This window comes from Pholcus phalangioides, unplaced genomic scaffold (assembly GCF_987345545.1).
Source record: "Pholcus phalangioides strain wild (caught in Gottingen) unplaced genomic scaffold, Ppha-v1.0 ptg000017l_1, whole genome shotgun sequence".
Lineage (NCBI taxonomy): Eukaryota > Metazoa > Arthropoda > Arachnida > Araneae > Pholcidae > Pholcus > Pholcus phalangioides.
In genome coordinates, this window is record NW_028301610.1 from 21,142,196 (window position 1) to 21,161,576 (window position 19,381).

A 19,381-nucleotide genomic window follows, 5' to 3' on the forward strand; every position below is an offset into this window, starting at 1 on the left:
TTTTTTTTCTCCGTCGGCTCTGTGTGTGTATGTTGCATATTCTGTAAAAGGGAAGGAAAACAAAACTGCCCAGCACACTGTGGACGGAGGCTTTGTTTCTTCGATTCCCGTCACAGTCGAGGCGCTGTGTATATATATATATATTGTGTAGTTTGACCATTCTCTCTCCCACTTGAACATGCCAGCTACGTCTGATCTCAATATGCTTTAGGACCTGGGGGCAGAGCTGACGAAATTTTGTTGACAAGGGGGGGGGGGGGTCAAAAAGGGCTGAAAATCCGCTAACGTTAATATTGGAACGACCCCCATTTGTAAATACGGTATTAAGATCGCTTTTAAATGTTGACATTTCTATCCTGAAGTCCCTGTGGCGCAGTGGATAGCGCGATGGACTCATAATCCAGGGGTCCCGGGTTCGATTCCCGGCAGGGGCGGTTTTTTTTTTCCCGTCGCAGTGCAGCCTCTGTGTGTGTATATATTGCATATTCTGTAAAAGGGAAGGGATACAAAACTGCCCATCACTGTGGACGGAGGCTTCGTTTCCCGTCACAGTCGAAGCGCTGTATATATGTAATGTGTATACATTGTATATTTGGACCATTCTCTCTCCCACTTGAACATATGCCAGCTTCTTCTTTCGAATTCAATTCCTTTCCACACTTCTTTGAAAATGCCTGGCTACGGTCTCCGGCCCTTATGTGTCACTGGGCGCGTGCAATTTTTCTCCCTAGTCAATACAGTCGAATCCCGTTTCAACGAATACCGTTATAGCGAAAATCCCGTTTTAACGAACACTTTTCTAATCGCCCAAATAAATTTACATAGGAGCAATGTAACCTGGAATTCCTTTATAACGAAATTTTCTTTTTAACGCGAAGTGATTCCTCCGGTCTCTTGGCGTTCGTTATAACGGGATTCGACTGTATATCCATTATGCATTTCTACTTTATAGATTGATTTCAGACTAAATTTATACACAACTCGGGGATATGACCTGTAACGTCTACGGGTAGTTCTGGGATTCCAAAAGTAATTATCACTTCTTCCTGCAATATTAATTAACTTGAATGCTTTATTTCTTTACCTGTGAATTTTAGATAAATCCGGCTTAAAGGGGAATATGCCACAATCTCAGAACAATCAGTGCTATTGCAGAGCAATCTGGAAGAATTTTAAGAAAAAACATTATTATGGTAATTTTTACCGCAGAACATTTCCAGTCGGTTGAGGGCGCGCTGCAGAACAATGCAAAACATTATACTTTGGGGTCCATGGACACTCTGACACACGTCGGGTTTTCATTGGCTTCCGAAAGTTACTATCAAACTGATATGTCATGGTTACAAAAAAGCCGTCCGGCAATAAATTGGACAACACAGTGCCAGCTCCCCTGCGAAAACAATTACAAGTGTGCTCAAGTCCGGCCATGTCATAGTTGACGTGTCGGTGCTCTTTTGAACTTGATTTGTTCATGTGAAAGAGGGGGAAAGGCGCCCTCTTCCCTCCTCGAGTCATGATTTTTGAGAGAATTTAAAAAACGAAAAATACATTTTCAAAATTAATTTAAGCTCGATCCCCCGCTTCCTGTCGCTCTCTTTACTTTTGTGAGAGGCTTCATAACGTTATGCGCCCCAAATGGAAACATTAAATCTCATATCCGTTGACTAACCAAGCGTCTTTGATTCATGAGGGGCCCCCACTAATCCCTGCTTTGACCAGGGTCCTAAATAAAAGTCGGGCTCTGGTGCTAGTTGCATGGTCTCACAAGGGTGGAGCTGACAGGGCTCCGAGCCTGGAACAGTTAACTCTAGTTTTTGTTTTTCATGATATAAATTCACTATAGAAGGGCCCCAGTGAAAGATGTCAGCCTAGGGGCCCTTCTCCAGGAAGTGGGGGCCGTCTTAACAGCATCATGGTCCTTGGGCAAAGTGATGTTCTGAGAGCCCTCCACCCGGCTGGGGAAGTACATTCCTACCAATTTAACGTAATTTTAATCTAGAAATGTATAATCTATATAGAACAGATGCCATTATATCATGAGATCCCTTATATACTCGAGTGCTTGGTGCTCTTTCTTTGACATGATAGACATAATCGGTGCGACGTCAAGTTCACGCGATTAACTACCTTCAGATGAAAAAGTTGTTTCCGGATTGGATTGTGGTGAGATTCGATTTGTATTTTATCTCACAGATGGCGGCACTCCATCCTATTGTCACGCGGGAAAATCGGGAGATTGGCGACCGAACCATCAAGCGAGTAACATGTCGGTCCCGTAGATTTTTGTCGCTACCCCTACAGGCCTACAATCATCATCGAACCAGACCCAAGCTCAGGACTGACTTTATACAAAGTATAAATATACCTGTGCAAGATCTAATTTCGTCATTCCTTTCATCTTGTTTAATAATAATGATGGCTCCTAAATGGTGTTTCGTTGCACCTTAGGATGTCCATATCTGTTAGGAATTTTCATTTTAATCATTATAATATCCCTGTGCAGCACATACTATTACATAGGCCCGAATTTTCTCAACATACTGAAAAAATAACTTTTTATACAGTCCCCATGTGCTCCCAAAACCCAATTAGAAAGTTGTTTCCCCGTCTCTCCTGATGTCAGAAAAAAAAATTCCACGTTTCTAAGTGCAATATTCACTGAGATATTTGAATTCGAAAAACGGAGGAAAGTTTGAAAAAACAGCGTTAAACACGGGTAAAACTGTTATTCCGCATTTTGAGCTATTTTTTCCCCAACTTTTCTCCGTTTTTCTAATAGAAATATCTCAGTGAATATTTCGCATTTAGAAACATGAAATTCTTTTTTTCTTGGCATCGGGAGAGACAGGACAACAACTTTCTAAGTTGGGTTTTGGGGCACACGGGGGCTGTCTAAAACGTTTGTTTTATTTTCTTTTAATAACTATACAACCGCTTGCAACATGAATGACATATCTGAGTACTTCACGTTATTTGGAAACTGATTATAATTGGAAGTATATACCTCTAAGATCAACGGTTTACCAGTAAAATGCCACACACCCCTGTTTGGTAAGCACCCTGTGTATATTATATGGTGGACACAGTCCAATTAAATGAAACAGTGAACTTTTTTCTCCGGATGGATCACCATGGGCCCGAAAATATTGGCCATCAACGGGGTTTTCAGTTAGCACAGGGGGTCTTCAACGCATGGCTCGTAGGCTACATTTGACCTTCGTGGCTCCTGGAGCTTTTTGTCGTGTCCCGCGCATCATTTTTAGACAATGACGGTAAAAACATATGTGTGCAAACATATTTTTAACCAAAAGAGTGAGGTGGGTGCTGATTTCAATCCTTAAATTGCTCCTTCTACATTTCACGGGGGCGCCAAAATACGTACCTGGCTGACTAAGTACCTAGTTCCGGCATTGTCTTCAATCTCAAGGCAGTCTTAACAGTATTTCGGGGCCCTGATCAATAGCTAGATGCATAGGCTAGGTTGACTTGGAAGTCTGGGAGGGGAGGTCATGGTCATTATTGCTGGGGGGCATGATGATGATGATGATGTCAATTCATATATACAACATATCAGTCGACTCCACCTTTGACGCTGGGGGGGGGGAGGGGCGCAATGCATCACCATGCCCCCCTCCCCGTATCTCCACCCATGGTTAGATGTTCCGTTCTTGTTTCGGTGGTGTATGGTTTGATATATCATTATCAGTGCCGTCTTAACGTATGGGCCTACCCAGGCACTGCCCGGAAGACCTCAAGAGCAGAAGACACCCCCCCCCCATTCTGTAGCAGGGGGCCCCCTGGCTAAGACCTGTGGTGGACCCCAGACCAGACTTTCCACGGACCCCTTTATAGTGAATTTATTACTTGAAACAACAAAAAATGATGAGAATCGTCCTAGACCCTATTGCTGGAACCCTATCAGCTTGTGGATGAAATGGCAGAGAGGTCTCATGAAAATGAGACCCGGTCAAAATTTTCGGGAATAAACGTGCAAATTAGTACGGATAAACATTTACAATCAGGTAGGGCCGCAAAAACATTTTGCCCGCAGCCCCTTGATGCTCTTAAGATGGCTCTGATTATGGTTTAATTTAGTTTCTCTCGTAAATCTTAAAACTCAGATTATTGTTTTGTTTTCGTTTTTTGCTGATTTTAAACTTTTGGAAACAGGAAAATTTTTCACCAAGGCCAGGAACACACACACAAAATAAAATTAATAAATTAAATAAATAATAAATAAATTTCAAAATTTTCTTTGGTCATCATTTCCTCCGAAGCCGTGGACTAGCATGACCATATTTGAAAAAACGGGACATTTCATTGATGCACAACTGGCGATAAATCACGAATTCTTGAATGAAAAATTTCAAAGTAAATTTTCTTAGCATATTTGAAAAATGAGCATTTTCACATAAACGATCAATTATCTGAATGTTATGGAAAAAATAATTCTTTCCTAGAAAATACGGGAAACGTGGACTCCACTTCATTGTTCGTTCGGTTCTCCTTAGCCACTTCAACTGTGATGATTATTTACTTCAGGGAGAGCGTAAAGAGTTGCAGGTTTGAAAAGTAACTGATCTTAATTTTTCATTCTTTCTTCGTTTTGATGGAACAGCTGTCGTATGGTCCGCCACTTGGCGATTATTTGGCGCCACACATGTCTGATGGCCCGATGAAGAGTCGCCAAGGCCGTCAGACACTACGGACGCCGAAAAAAAAAAAATCAGCGTGCAAAACATAATAGAAACCGGACCATACTGCATCTGTTCCGTTTCTATTATGTTTTGCACGCTGATTTTTTTTTTCGGCGTCCGTAGTGTCTGACGGCCTTGGCGACTCTTCATCGGGCCATCAGACATGTGTGGCGCCAAATAATCGCCAAGTGGCGGACCATACGACAGCTGTTCCTAAGCAATGGCACCCCAGCTGACTATGACACCAGCTGTGGGAGCGGTGTGTCGCTGTAAAGCGAAGGCAGGATTGAAGCGTTCACCACGGGGCCTCCACACACGAACACGATTGTCATCACTGCTCAAGTTGAATCTCGATTCGTCGCTGAAGACGACCTGGTTCCATTCCGTTGCAGTCCAATCCCGTCCTGCTCGACACCACTCCAAACGGAGGCGTTGGTGGGTGGGTGTCATTGGCAGCACACGTAATGGGCGCCGTGATACCAGATGTCCTTCAGCCAGGCGCCTTGCGATGGTTCGGGAAGACACAGGGGCCCGTAGTGAAGCTGGTGCCTGTGTCTGGATAGCGGCCAATGAGGCAGTTGGATCTACGCGTGCGTTTCGGATGATGTGACGGTCTTCTCGACGACTGGTCTGTCGAGGGCATCCTGAACCTGGTCGCCATGTAAATGACGTCTCTTTTGTCCACTGGTCCCAACACCGCCTCACAGTAAAATCAGAACGGCCTAGTTGACAAGCTACTCGCCGAGCTGACCACCCAGCTTTCATCATCCCGATGATTCTTCCCCTATCGAACTCTGACAACTGCTCATATGGTCTTCGACGGCGGCGTAACGGCATGTCTACCTCAGCATTTCCTTTGCAAATGATTAAATACACTTCAGCAAGCTCTGCTTACCTGTTTTATACTCCAAGGAGAACGAAGTTCAACGCCCTTTAGTGGCATTACGCAATGCCATTGGCAGCACACGTAATGGGCGCCGTGATACCAGATGTCCTTCAGCCAGGCGCCTTGCGATGGTTCGGGAAGACACAGGGGCCCGTAGTGAAGCTGGTGCCTGTGTCTGGATAGCGGCCAATGAGGCAGTTGGATCTACGCGTGCGTTTCGGATGATGTGACGGTCTTCTCGACGACTGGTCTGTCGAGGGCATCCTGAACCTGGTCGCCATGTAAATGACGTCTCTTTTGTCCACTGGTCCCAACACCGCCTCACAGTAAAATCAGAACGGCCTAGTTGACAAGCTACTCGCCGAGCTGACCACCCAGCTTTCATCATCCCGATGATTCTTCCCCTATCGAACTCTGACAACTGCTCATATGGTCTTCGACGGCGGCGTAACGGCATGTCTACCTCAGCATTTCCTTTGCAAATGATTAAATACACTTCAGCAAGCTCTGCTTACCTGTTTTATACTCCAAGGAGAACGAAGTTCAACGCCCTTTAGTGGCATTACGCAATGCGCAATCATGCTGCATTTCTAATCATTTGCATATCTGCCCGACATGTACCTTCAGGCCAACTTTCGTTTCGATCCCACAATTATTTCTTGGTGCGCAAATTTTTATGGCAATGAGTGTATTTATGCCCGGAATTCCTTATGCCCGATCTTTTTATTATTAAAAAAATGGCCCACGTGTAATTTTTTTTAACTTATATTTTTTTCTATTTTTATGCTTGGTGGTTTCTATTATGTTTTGCACGCTGATGTTTTTCTTTCGGGCCATCAGACATGTGTGGCGCCAAAAAATCGCCAAGTGGCGGACCATACGACAGCTGTTCCGTTCTGCCTGAAGAATAGAAGCATTAAGTAGGTGTTACACAAATATCACTTCAGCCAAATCCCTACCACCCTTTTTCGGATGTCCTGTGGAGCAGAAGGAGGGAAAATCATTTTCTAGCTGGCCACTTTTGAAAACATTTTGTTGAAGTTGAAGTGTTTTTTTTTCCAAATCTTCTGTGATCCTCGGAGGGTTAAAAGCACTGAACAGGCACACATCGATATTGACAGATCACCTATAACAAAGTTTGGCAATGCCCATCTTGATAACCACTGACTTGCTGTATATGCGTCTGAAATTTTATTCAAACCTTTGTGACTATTTTTATTATTCGTGACAATAAAAATCAAATAATTTTCACTTTTTAAAAAATATTAGGCTGTCTGCAGATCACCTGTCCCATCTTTGTGAACCATAGGTTGAAAAATGCTGCATATGCATGCACCCTTAATGACGTCGCTTATCCCAATGTTCACCATAGATGGCGCCACTATTACGACCAATAAAACTGACCACAAGTATAATTTTTCACAACTCTAAAATAGAACCACTAAAAAAAGCAAAAACAAAACATTAACCATTATGGGAATTTCGAGGGCTATTGGTGAATGCATGTGGGAAGAAAAACAAAAACACATATTAATGAAGAAATATATGTTTGAAAGTGTAGAAAAATAATAATAAAAACTCTGCAAACCCCTGAAAAGTAGAACAAAAGGGTGAATTTTCCAAAACGTAGGATGCTTGAAATGACATCAAAAAAGAGGACGGTTAGTAACCCTACATTGAGGCCGCACATACACCCAGAACACTCATTCCAGCATGTGCCGATTCATTAGAATTCTATGGAGGAATGAGTATGAGGTGCATGTACGGTTAAGTAGTAGTAGGGTACTAAGAAAATCAGTTTATATCCTGAGGAGAGTGGGGGAACCTATCTTTGTATAGAAAAGGACAAGTTCCAGCCTAATATAATAATAATAAATCCTATAGAATTTAGGTGCGGGTTCAAATCCGGCCCTGGAAGGCAGAATTTACCTTCTTTTTATTTCTAAAAAGTCAAACTAAACATTAATTTTGGAGCTTTTCCTTTAGGAAAATTTTTTTTCGATGTCTAGATTTTTTTGCAATTTTGCCATCCCTGATATAGCCTGGTAGTTTAAATTTGCATAAGGGTCATTCCATGTCAAATCACCCAGTGATGACACCCATAGTCTCAGATTTCAATGATTTTTTTTTGTTTATTGCATTTACCATCCTTATTAACCGTGTGAAATATTATTTGCATATCTCTAAAACTTTTTGAGAAAAAAAATGTTGAAATTTATCAAAAACTGATGCAGATGACTTTTCCGAGGCTCAATTTTTAAGCGGCATTGTTTGAGAAAATAAATCGTAACTTTTTCAATTTTCAATATATTCAAGTGAAATTTTCACTGAAGTGTTCACAAAAACATACAGAATATGAATAAAAATAATTCATACATTTGCATTTGAAATTTACATGCAAAAAAATTAAGTAAACTTTGTTTTTGTGGAATTTTTCATTAGAAAAAATACAATTTTTCAAACATATTTTTAGACCAGAGGCACAGCAGTTACCAAAACAACTTTTATTTTAAATTTCTCCTAAATATATGAAGTAAAATACTGGAGAAAAAAAATAATGGTTTTTTGACCGTTAATATGTTTATTCTGGCTCGCAACACAAAATTCATCGAAATAAGACTGGATCGTTCCGATTTCAAATCATTCAACTAGATACTGAAATGCAACCCATCATCCCAGATTCCAATTATTATTTTTTATTTATTGCTTCTACCATGCTTGTTGACCATGAAAAGTTTCATGTACATGTCTCAAAAACATTTTGAGAAAAAAAAACGTTTTCTAACCTCACGAATGACGTCTCTTAGGCTAACCCCATTCAAGCAATATTACTTGTGAAAATATATCATAACTTTGCAGATTTTCAATATATACAAATGAAATTTCCACTAAAATGCTCACAAAAAAATGCAGATTATGAAATGAAAAAATGTAAACCTTAGAGGGAAAAAGTCATTTAAATTTAATTTTTTTATTATTTTTTTTATTTTTAACACAATTTTTTAAACACTTTTTTTTTGGATACACAGCATGAATTTTCAATTTTTTTAAAATTTAATCCTATTAATATATTAAGACTGTAGAAAAGTAAACATTATTTTGACAGTTAATACATTTGAGTAACAAAACACAATTGTACTTATATGCCTACATTAATTATATTTGTACATTTTGACTTAATATAATGATTCATGCTTAGTAAAAAGAAATTTATATTTTATTTTTCATGTACGCTTATACATTTATTACAGTATTCATTAAATTAAGTTTCATGAGTAGTTAATGCAATAATTCAAAACAATTAATAAATTTTAAAATTCTAGGATTAAATGAATTCATGAACTAATTAGAAATGTTAATGTAATGTGTCAAATGGGAGTTGGTGAAAAAAAAAGGTTTTGGGTGAATAAAATAATTTTTCAAATTAAACCTTCATGTTCAGATTCTTAGAAGTGTTCAAATTCCAAATAATTAATTTCACTTTTAATTGATCTATAAATATTTCTTATGATGCAACAAAGATGAACTTTTGCAATCTGATATATTTTTGCATAAAGAATTATTTTGTATTTGATAAATCCAGATAATATTAATCATATATATAGATTAATTTTTGAAGTTTTTTAACATGTTTAATTATAAAGTTATTTTACCACAACGGTGTTAAATTTTTTTAAAAATTACTTTGATTTTTACAGCATATATTTTAATAAACATATATTTAATGTATATGATAAATATGAAATGGTTATACTTGTGTGAAAAAAAATCTACATTATAATATCTAACACAAGCCTCTATATATTTTTCCCAAGAAATAATTTAAAATTGCTGATAAAAAGCCAGAATATGAGGCATTAAATCACAAAGAATGAAATAATTATCAGCTACAACCTAATTGTTGTAGCTGAGGCAGATGGAAGAGAGTAGAATTGAAAACCTAATGTATATAATGCCTGGTGGTGATATATAAGATGTGATGTTTCTTGTTGTGATGATGATTGTAAAAAATAATAATAGCTTCTGTGAAGATATGAACTATGGCACACTGGTCTTTGTCCTTCAGAGGGCAGCTGGTGTCTTATTTAATTATAAGACTTTATCATCCCAGCAGGTGATAAAGTCACTGTTGCTGCTTCATTGTGAAAACTAAACCAAAAGTGTTAGAACTAAACTGCCCCCCCCCCCCCCCCATCAAATGATGCAAGTCTCAATTATGATCTTGCTGAAGACAGAGAATGTGCTCCATAAAGTAGCCTACTCCAGGATTAGCAAATTTTTCTTATGATAACACAATTTCCATTTGAGCTAAATATTTTATATCATTTTGGAATTCAAAGTAAAATGTCAGAAAAGACACTTGAAATTTATAGTGTTGGAAAAAAAACGATCTGACTGTCATAAAAAGTGTTATGCAAAGTGTAAAATCTGTTACCCATTACATCATTGGACCCATCGGACATCAATATTGAGGAGTGGAGCAAGTTCTGAACATTTATCTACTGTGTGTTTAAGCATCATAGAGCTTTTTTCTCAAAGTATGAAATATATCCGGAAGCATGCTTTAATCCTTTAAAATGTCATAAGAAAAAAATAAAAGGTTTAAGGATAGTAAACTTGTATTTTTCATGTATAAATGAAATAAATGGTTGTACAAAATCAATTCCAGGGCAAAAAATATGCCATGCCTGTAGAGACAGCGAATATAAACAACAATAAATTAAATGAAGAAACTGAATACTGTGAAGAGATGAACAGTGATAGTAATGTAGAGAAGTAACTTGGAAAAATGTCAATTATTAAATAAGAAGCACTTGAAGAAATAAATTAATCTCTACAGAACATTGAAGAGTCACCAATTAAACTTCATACAGTAGCTCCACAATGCAAGTCAAACAATGCCAAAAGAAAAGTTGAATCTGCTTGCAACACTTTAAAATCAAATATTTGTAAAGTTTTTAAAGAATTACCAGAAAATGAATCTCAAAGCACACTTAATGAAGATATTAAACAGAAAGCAAATATGAATATTTTGATAAAGTTAATTAGAAACAAGACTCAATTTACCCATCACAAGGGGAAAACTGCAAATTTTAACTCTGGCCCCTGCTTTAGGAAAGGGGGAACAAGGAAAAAAATCTGAAGAGTTCAATGTCACTGAATATGCCGTGAGAAAAGCAGGAGAGCTTTTGTAAATGGCTTTTGTTAAAAAATTAAATTTCAACGATTTTTTTCCAATCTAATTTTTTAATGCAAAGGTTTAAATTTTCTTTCCTAGTCATAATCTACATTTTTTTGTGAGCATTTTAGTGGAAATTTCATTTGAATATATTGAAAATCTGCAAAGTTATATATTTTCACAAATAATATTGCTTGAATGGGGTTAGCCTAAGAAACGCCATTCGTGAGGTTAGAAAACATTTTTTTTTCTCAAAATGTTTTTGAGACATGTACATGAAACTTTTCATGGTCAACAAGCATGGTAGAAGCAATAAATAAAAAATAATAATTGGAATCTGGGATGATGGGTTGCATTTCAGTATCTAGTTGAATGATTTGAAATCGGAACGATCCAGTCTTATTTCGATGAATTTTGTGTTGCGAGCCAGAATAAACATATTAACGGTCAAAAAACCATTATTTTTTTTCTCCAGTATTTTACTTCATATATTTAGGAGAAATTTAAAATAAAAGTTGTTTTGGTAACTGCTGTGCCTCTGGTCTAAAAATATGTTTGAAAAATTGTATTTTTTCTAATGAAAAATTCCACAAAAACAAAGTTTACTTAATTTTTTTGCATGTAAATTTCAAATGCAAATGTATGAATTATTTTTATTCATATTCTGTATGTTTTTGTGAACACTTCAGTGAAAATTTCACTTCAATATGTTGAAAATTGAAAAAGTTATGATTTATTTTCTCAAACAATGCCGCTTAAAAATTGAGCCTCGGAAAAGTCATCTGCATCAGTTTTTGATAAATTTCAACATTTTTTTTCTCAAAAAGTTTTAGAGATATGCAAATAATATTTCACACGGTTAATAAGGATGGTAAATGCAACAAAAAAAAAAAAATCATTGAAATCTGAGACTATGGGTGTCATTTTGGCATTTTGCCGGGTGATTTGAAATGGAATGACCCATAAGCTATATCCTAAGATCCAATTCTACTATTTAAGGGCTTGTGTAGCTTTGGAGATTACATTTGAAATAGACTGTCATTTCATTCTGTTTCTCATTTTTTTCATTTGATCCACTCTAAAATTATATTATTACATGTAATTTAGTGTAAGTAGGCCTATATACATTTTCAAAGTTCTAATATTGTTGTGAAATAATTCTATTTAAGCTTGAGAAAAAGCTGAAGTCCAAGCTGCGAGGATCCCCTCATGTCAATGAAGCTTTCATGAATACTGATACTATGGCAAGTATGTCAAGCACCCAGAGACTTTCTTCTCTAACAAATGCTGGTTCATCGATCACTACAGCTGAAGGTCAATCAAGTGATTCTAGACTTGGTCCATGTAATTATGAACATTTTTTCTTATTTATTTTTTGGTAAATTGCTGAGTCAGATAATCATAAGAAAAAAAGTTAATCAAAGTTTTTGAAAAACCAACAACTCTTGAGGGAAAGGTTAGCGGTAATTTTCAAAGACTGTTTGGAATCAGTGGGTGGGGTACGTCAGTGGAAGGAATCTAGGACAAAACTATATTATGTTTTAAATGGCACGATTCCCTTGGTTTGTAAAAAGCATGTTTGTTCATTCCACCTCCTCTGGTTCAAATATAACATGTTAAATCATTACCTTGAAAAGAAAAGGGCATTCTGGGAGTATAAAACTGGAAGACGTGACCTGTCATCATTCATCGAAGAAATAATAGAATTTCAACTCCTCTGTCCTTGACATATGCACACAAATTTTGACCAATCCCAGGCACTGCAAAAAATTGTGATTGATACCAATCTTGATTTGCTTACTTAAATTACTTTACTTATTACTTTTAATTACTTAAATTGAAGTTTGAGAACAATTTGAAAATTAATTCAGCATGTCTACCAACATGGAAAAGTAGTGGTTGTCAAGTCCTTGATGAAGTGAGAAAAAACCCTCACCCCCAGTATTTTTTACTGGTTTTCTTTGGGAAAAAAATGCTTTGCACCTCCCCCAAGAAATTTGAGTTGTTCCTAAATTTTTTCATTAGTCAAGCCCTGTCGTAGGTCCCCTTCCCCCGACAGACCAGTCACGACCCAGGCTCTGTCCCTCCAGGGATATAAGCCTTTTACCCTTGTGGGTTGGGTCGCGCTGGGGGGGGGGGTCCCCTTCCCCCAGCATCAATGTGACATCATCATCATCAAATTTGTTTTTCAGCCACTTTGCTGGGCATTTTGTCTGTTGTGGTCTTTGTGTTTGAATTTAAAGTGTCTTTTCTTTTTAAAATTAAACTTTTTTTACATGCACTTTCAATTCAATAAGCAATATTAAAAAAAAAAAAACTACAAATTTTTGATTTTGGAAGATGAAAGTGCATAGGAGATATGGTGTGGAGAGGGGTGTTAGGTTTAAGTAAATATAGCAGGCCTAGTTTTTTTATTTCTTGATCTTTCCTTTATAATGATTGGTGTGTTCATGATAGTTAATTTTACATCTGATAGATTTTATATTTATGAAACATTTTAGATTAGAAACATTTTATTCGCTTGTAAATTCTTTTACTTATACTGGAATAATCTTACTTCAACATTCCTTCTTCATTCGTACCTGGTTTTGTGAATTCTTTCAGTCTGCAAAGGAATATCTTTATCCACTCCAACTGTTGGTAAAAGGAAAAGGAAGATGAGCATCCAGAATAATCCTGCTGAACCTGCCCCACATGTTGAAATCCACAAGCCGAACATGTTTTCAAGTTGCTGATGTTCCTAAAAGTCCCAAAACAGTTCTTTACGTTTGTACTTTAAATTCATTTGTACTGAAAATTTATTTTGCTATGTTTTCAAAGTCCATGAAGATCTGTTTAAATAACGAAAGCACAGGAATTACAAAATAACAGAATACCCCCCTGTAATACTTCACTGATGAGATAGGCAAATTTATATAACATATGAGAGGATATACGATAATAAAAAGAACAAGGAGAAATTTACTTAAAAAATATATGCCATGAAAATTGATAAATATAAGTACTAAAGTAAATTATAGGTATTTGCTTTATATATTCTTTAAACTTAAAATATATCATCACATAATCTATATCATAAAAATACTAGCTATAATACCCAGTGCTGCCTGGGTTTTTTTCAATTACTGGAAGATTTGAAAAAGGGACAAACCATTATAAAGAAATAAACTATTATACATAATACTGGTAGGATTAAAGAAGTGGCAAACCACTGTAAGGACATATGCATGTCTGAGATGCATTGCTAGGGAACCATGGTAACCAAAGGCATTTTCCCAGCTCTGACAAATTTTATAGTAGCCTGTCGTTCAAGTCTGGTTTCGTTTGGTATATATGCAAAATTTGGTGATGATAGATTCAAAATTGTAGATTTGTATAGAGAACATACACACAGACAGAAAAATCAATTTTATGTTATAAAAATATTATCGTGTAACATTTTAATTTTTTAAAGTAACTTGAAATTTCACTCTGTGTTCCTGAACAGTGATGTAGTCCAAGAAAGGAAGAGAATATCTTTTGGAGTACAAGCACCCTCCCCTCATGTCCCTTTCTTGTTTTGCAAAACAATGGTGATGAAGTGGTTTTTATTTTTGAATATCTGGGACAATAAAATTCTTAATATCACATTTTGTAACATACAGTTTGGTTCTCCAGATATAGTAGAAGGATATGATGTGCTGAAATTCATTTGCCATTAGAATTTGTATATACTCACTATATGCAACTATTTTATCATAAATACAGTGATACTTCGGCAAACAAAGATAATTTGTGAGCCAAAGATTTCCCATAAGTTTCTGTGAAAAATCCTTTAATCCGCTCCAGGTACTGCCAAAAATTTAAAGTTTTTTTAAATACTAAGGAGTGCTTTAATAAAGACAAAAACGGACCAAACATTAAAATGAACAGCTTCAAAGTTCGATGAATTAGAATTTACAAGAAAATAAGGTGCTGAAGATAATTTTTATTTTACACTGTGTGTACACAACCGTTATGAAGCTGGTGTTAACACAACCCAGTCGAGTTCATAGGTGTCCCCATTATTTCATTTGTGATTTTGTCAGCCTATTTCTGTGTCTGATACATGCAGACTGTTCAGTTTGATGCTGTCTTGCACTGAAAAAATGTGTTTCAAAAACATAGGCTTTTTAGTTTTCTAATGCATTCTATGTTAACCAAATGTTTCATTTTACATGAAATGGTTCAAAAATCCCCACTTCTCTTTTGAAGTGGAAGTACATCTGGAAAAAGATTCTGAGGTGGACATGAGTTTATCAGGCTCCAGTGACAGTAATTCTGATGATGATTTGTACTAAAATTCAGCTCGGGACTCAGCTGTTTATTTTAGCATATGCATCCATATCAATGAAAATGCTTGTTAGCTGAAACTGTATTCGTTTGCCAATAAAGAAAAATCATTAAAAAAAATCTGTGTGCTAAAAAATTCCTAAATCGAGGCGTTTGTTAGCAGAGGTACTCTTAAATTGGGACTCGTAAAGTGTTGTTTCATTGTTTCAAAAAATGTATCATTTTACAGCTAAAGCATTGAATATGTATTTTTGAAATTTGTCTTGTATGCTGAATGACATTGACTTGTTAATTGCAGAGATGAATGGGAGAAAAAACCCCTTCATTTAGTGAGAAAGCCAAGTCATGATGGTTTGTTTAGCTGTGATGAGTTCAGCAAAATATTGGAAAAGGTGCAAAACATTGGATTAAAGGTTTTAATCTCCATTTTTACTTGTAATTTATCTCTTTTTTTTTTTTTGTCAGCTTATCTGTCATGAGTTGATGCACAGTCTCTTATTTACAGCTGTTAGGCTTTTGAGTTATGTTTTTGTTCCCCAATATTACATTTTCTAAACTCTATATACCGTGTGGTGTTATTTACTGATATAATATGATGCATTTTTCAGAAACTTGATCTTTTCAAATATTTAAGGTTTAGAATTTGAAGGTTATTATAATTAAAAACATTTTAACTGGGTTATTGGAGTTTTGAAAGCTTAATGTACATCAATATTTCCTCTAAACATCAGCTTTTACTGCTTAGTTTTTAAAGCAGCAGTTTTCAACCCTTTGGGGCACTTAACCTTTGTTCAAATTCTACCAAAATATACTTTTTCCATGTTATAAACAGGGTGATGCATATTATATTTACCAACTTGAAATCAAAACAGTAAGCTGCTGAGTGTTCGTAGTAACTGTATGAAATGAAAATATACAAGTGGGCATTTAATATAGTGTATAGTGCATTCAATTGGGAAAGCATTGTATATAGTCAGCTACAATTTTTCAAATTGAGTTTACTGTACAACAGCGGCTTCTAACTGATCCCCCCCCCCCACTAAGCCCCAAGGGCTTAGTGGGGGGGGCTTCCAACCTAAGAACTTTGTGGCCACTTGAGTATACTGAAATAAATCAATAAATTTTTGATAACTTGGTAACAAAAAAGGGTCTTTGGGGCTCTGCCTTAGAAGTTATGTACTAAAAAAAGTCTCCACAAAGCCCTTTTTAGTATATAACTTCCAAAGATTAATAAAGGTTGAAAAACCCTGCTATACCATATAGACATCAGTGCATTGTGAAAATAACATCCTCTAAATGCCCTCTTTCTGCTTGAATTTGAGGTGATGTGGGAAGGAAATCATATATGCTGAGCCCTTTCTCCATGTTTTCACACTCTTGTTTTTACATCTAGAAATTATATTCAAATGTTTTGTTAGAACAGATGATCTTTCAATTTAAATTGCATCGAAATGCTATAGTTTGTTAAGCACATAATATTGATATTGTGCATGTTTTTTTTTAAATATAATTTTCATTCAGGAGCACTTGGAGTTGAATACAAACATTGATATTGTCAAGTATGAGGATGGAAAGAAGATTGTCCAAGAATATGATGGAAGAGCATATGGTCCTTTGGTTTGGGCGTATTATAGTGTAATTGTTTTCTTCTATATGAATAATAGAGGGTTTTCCCCTTGATATTATCTTTCCCTTTCTGAAATTTTTGTGTTATGTGCACGGAGATATTATGCATTTCCATGTCTCTTCACTCATTAGTATGGAAGTACTTTTAGGTTGTGCATACATATAAATAAAAAGGTTCTTTAGCCAAAGTTGAAAAAAAAAAATCTTTGTTAACCAAAAGATTTGTAAGTCAAGATATCTCTGCATAAAAATTAACAGCTGAAAACACATCTAATAAAGAGAAGAACTATAACATGTGTCTTGAAGATATCATATTTATCATAGGAACTGTGAATTAGCCGCAGAAGCCAAAAATTAACTCTTGGAATTACGCAATTAGGCTATGGTTAATTTGTTTGGTTGCAATGCATAACTGTATTTGATACAGTGCATCTTTAAAGGCCAAACACACCCCACTTCCCATCTCTGAGATATTGAAGCGAATACAGTGCACTACAAAAGTTTAGATACTAGTTGGGATCACATAAAGTATCCGAAAGCTACTGATTGCAAAATCACAAATCAATTACCACTTAATAGGGTGAATATGTTCTCTATTTTCAAATTTATAAAACTAGACTATACACTTTATAGGCAACATAATGGCAAAATAAACAAAAATAGCATATAAACAATCAACACAAAAGTTTCGACAAAGTCAAATTTTCAGCAAAATAAAAATTATCTAAAATCTGGTCAGATGTCCCTTCCCCTTAATAAGTAAGTTAATGCAGATTTCTATGAAGAAATTAGTTCTTGCATTATCTGCAACTCAAAATTATGCCAATAAATCTCAACGGAAGCTCCAAGATCTTTTGCAGAGGAATACTATCAATTATTTTCATAAACCTCTTGACAAAATGCGTTAAAGATTCTAAACGGGTTTGAGATGGGGCCACATGCTGCCCAGTAAAAACTTTAATATTTTGCTTATTAAACTAGGCTTTTGCACGATCTGCCTACGTGACTAGGGCCTACCTGCATTATCTTGCTGGAACTCACACTGAGGGACCAGCTACAGGTTCACCAGAGTAATAGATCATTTTCTAGTGTCTGTAGGCAGTGGTGTAGCCGGGGGGGGGGGGGGAGCAGAGGGAGCTATTGTTCCCCCAATCGAAATTTTGCCTACATTGGCGCCTATTTTTCTAAATAACTTTTGATCTTTAAAAAACTTGAAAAATATTGACTTTTTCATTTTCTACCTTCATTAACTAAAATGATGGATGAGTAAGGGAAAAAAAAATCTACATTTATAGTCCTCCGACCACGAGATGAATTTCCGTCGCGTCATGTCACGTCACGTCGGATGATTTTATTCAATTTTTTTTTGGTAAAACGATTGCACATCGAGAAAAGTTCATCAGTGACTGAGCTTTCACGATTGGCATGTCCTTCTAGGATTGCTCTCAAGCTCTTCATCTGGAAGCATGTTCAGGCCAGCCTCTGTTCCCCACCTTTATTAAAGGGCAGAATCTTGTCCGCTTCTAGCTCTTTTTTCTCTGGCTATTGGTGGTTCTCGGTAGAGCTTCTACAAATACCTTTCATAGGTATGAGGATATGGCATTCACGAAATGCTCATTCTGTTCTGAAGGGCCACCAAGAGCATTGACTAAGGCGCCTTTTGAAGAAATTAGGCACGGGAACCTATTGTGGACAGACCACTGAACCTATGAAGTAATGGCTAGGATTCAAGCTGCAAGAAGTAACGCCTTTTCTTTGGGCGCCTTAGGTAGAGCTTCAGCTCCTAGAAATACCACTTTATGTATGGGGGATTTAGCTACATTTGTAACGCTTAGAAATGTCACGTTATCTGCAGGTGCCTTGGCAAGAGCTATTAGTTTGTATATAGAGCAGTGTCAAAGACTAAGAAAAGGAGGAAAGCAGCTATGAGCTTTGGATCCCTAAAAAACTCAAGATAAAACACAAAAGGGGTGGTTCTAGAAGAGTTTTTCTTAAAGGTGGGTAAATAAAAACCTATAATTTTGGGTCAATAGCGCTCTGATATGTAGAGAATGGGGGGAGGAAATTAGTCTTCTATATTTGTACGGCAATATATTGTATTATATTATATGGTGACAGTGCATAGTTTTATGTTAAAATGTGACTTTCAGAAGCATTCTTTTTTCACGGCGTAGTTTCTCTTTCCTATGAATCAGTTTGCTTCATTATGCATATACAGCAGTGTGCCGAATCGAAGAAATTATTTCCTGGAAAAAGTTATGGTCGGTGTGTTTGTTATCTCATGACACGCGTATATCTCCCCTCCAATTAATCCCATTATTTCTTAAACTTTTGGCAACCGTGTCTCCCTCCCCGACTTCATCATTTATCCGTGACTTCCCAGAATATGCTAACGCAGGGGGGTTCTCGAACTTTTTCCATGCGAGGTGTCCCTTTCCCCTATTCGGTACTTATTCACAAGCTCTGCCTGTTCCCTAAAGCTTTTTAACAAAAAATATTTTCAAAAAAACCTTTGTCAGGAGCACCGCTCCGTGGTGCTCCTGACAAAGATTGGAGGTGCACCAGGATGTCGCAGTGTACAGTTTGAGAACCTCCTGGTCTAATGTAAAAAGAAAACCCACTGCAAAGAACTGAATAAGCACACATCAATACACCAACGTGTTGAGACGTCCCTCAAAAAAT

The 19,381-nt window shown here is 36.6% G+C and overlaps 1 protein-coding gene and 1 non-coding gene across 2 annotated transcripts; both read left to right on the forward strand.

Moving 5' to 3' along the window:
* The first annotated feature begins 361 nt into the window (after nt 1-361).
* TRNAM-CAU (transfer RNA methionine (anticodon CAU)) lies at nt 362-434 on the forward strand. Its single transcript has one exon. It is a non-coding gene; the product is annotated as a tRNA-Met (tRNA).
* A 13,002-nt stretch (nt 435-13,436) lies between these two features.
* LOC149072532 (ribosomal oxygenase 1-like) lies at nt 13,437-17,773 on the forward strand. Its single transcript, XM_089247229.1, has 4 exons — nt 13,437-13,528; nt 15,372-15,486; nt 16,595-16,708; nt 17,681-17,773. The coding sequence occupies exons 1-4, from the start codon at nt 13,497-13,499 to the stop codon at nt 17,771-17,773; spliced, it is 354 nt and encodes a 117-aa protein (XP_089103355.1). The 5' UTR covers nt 13,437-13,496.
* The last annotated feature ends 1,608 nt before the right edge of the window (nt 17,774-19,381 follow it).

What these genes read in the sequence shown, in the direction of transcription:
- LOC149072532 (XM_089247229.1), top strand. Translation starts at nt 13,497, where the DNA reads ATGTTCCTAAAAGTCCCAAAACAGTTCTTTAC. An exon ending in TGCAAAACATTGGATTAAAG is followed by an intron (nt 15,487 to 16,594) that starts GTTTTAATCTCC and finishes ATTTTCATTCAG; the next exon opens with GAGCACTTGGAGTTGAATAC. An exon ending in TGGTTTGGGCGTATTATAGT is followed by an intron (nt 16,709 to 17,680) that starts GTAATTGTTTTC and finishes TTATTAAACTAG; the next exon opens with GCTTTTGCACGATCTGCCTA.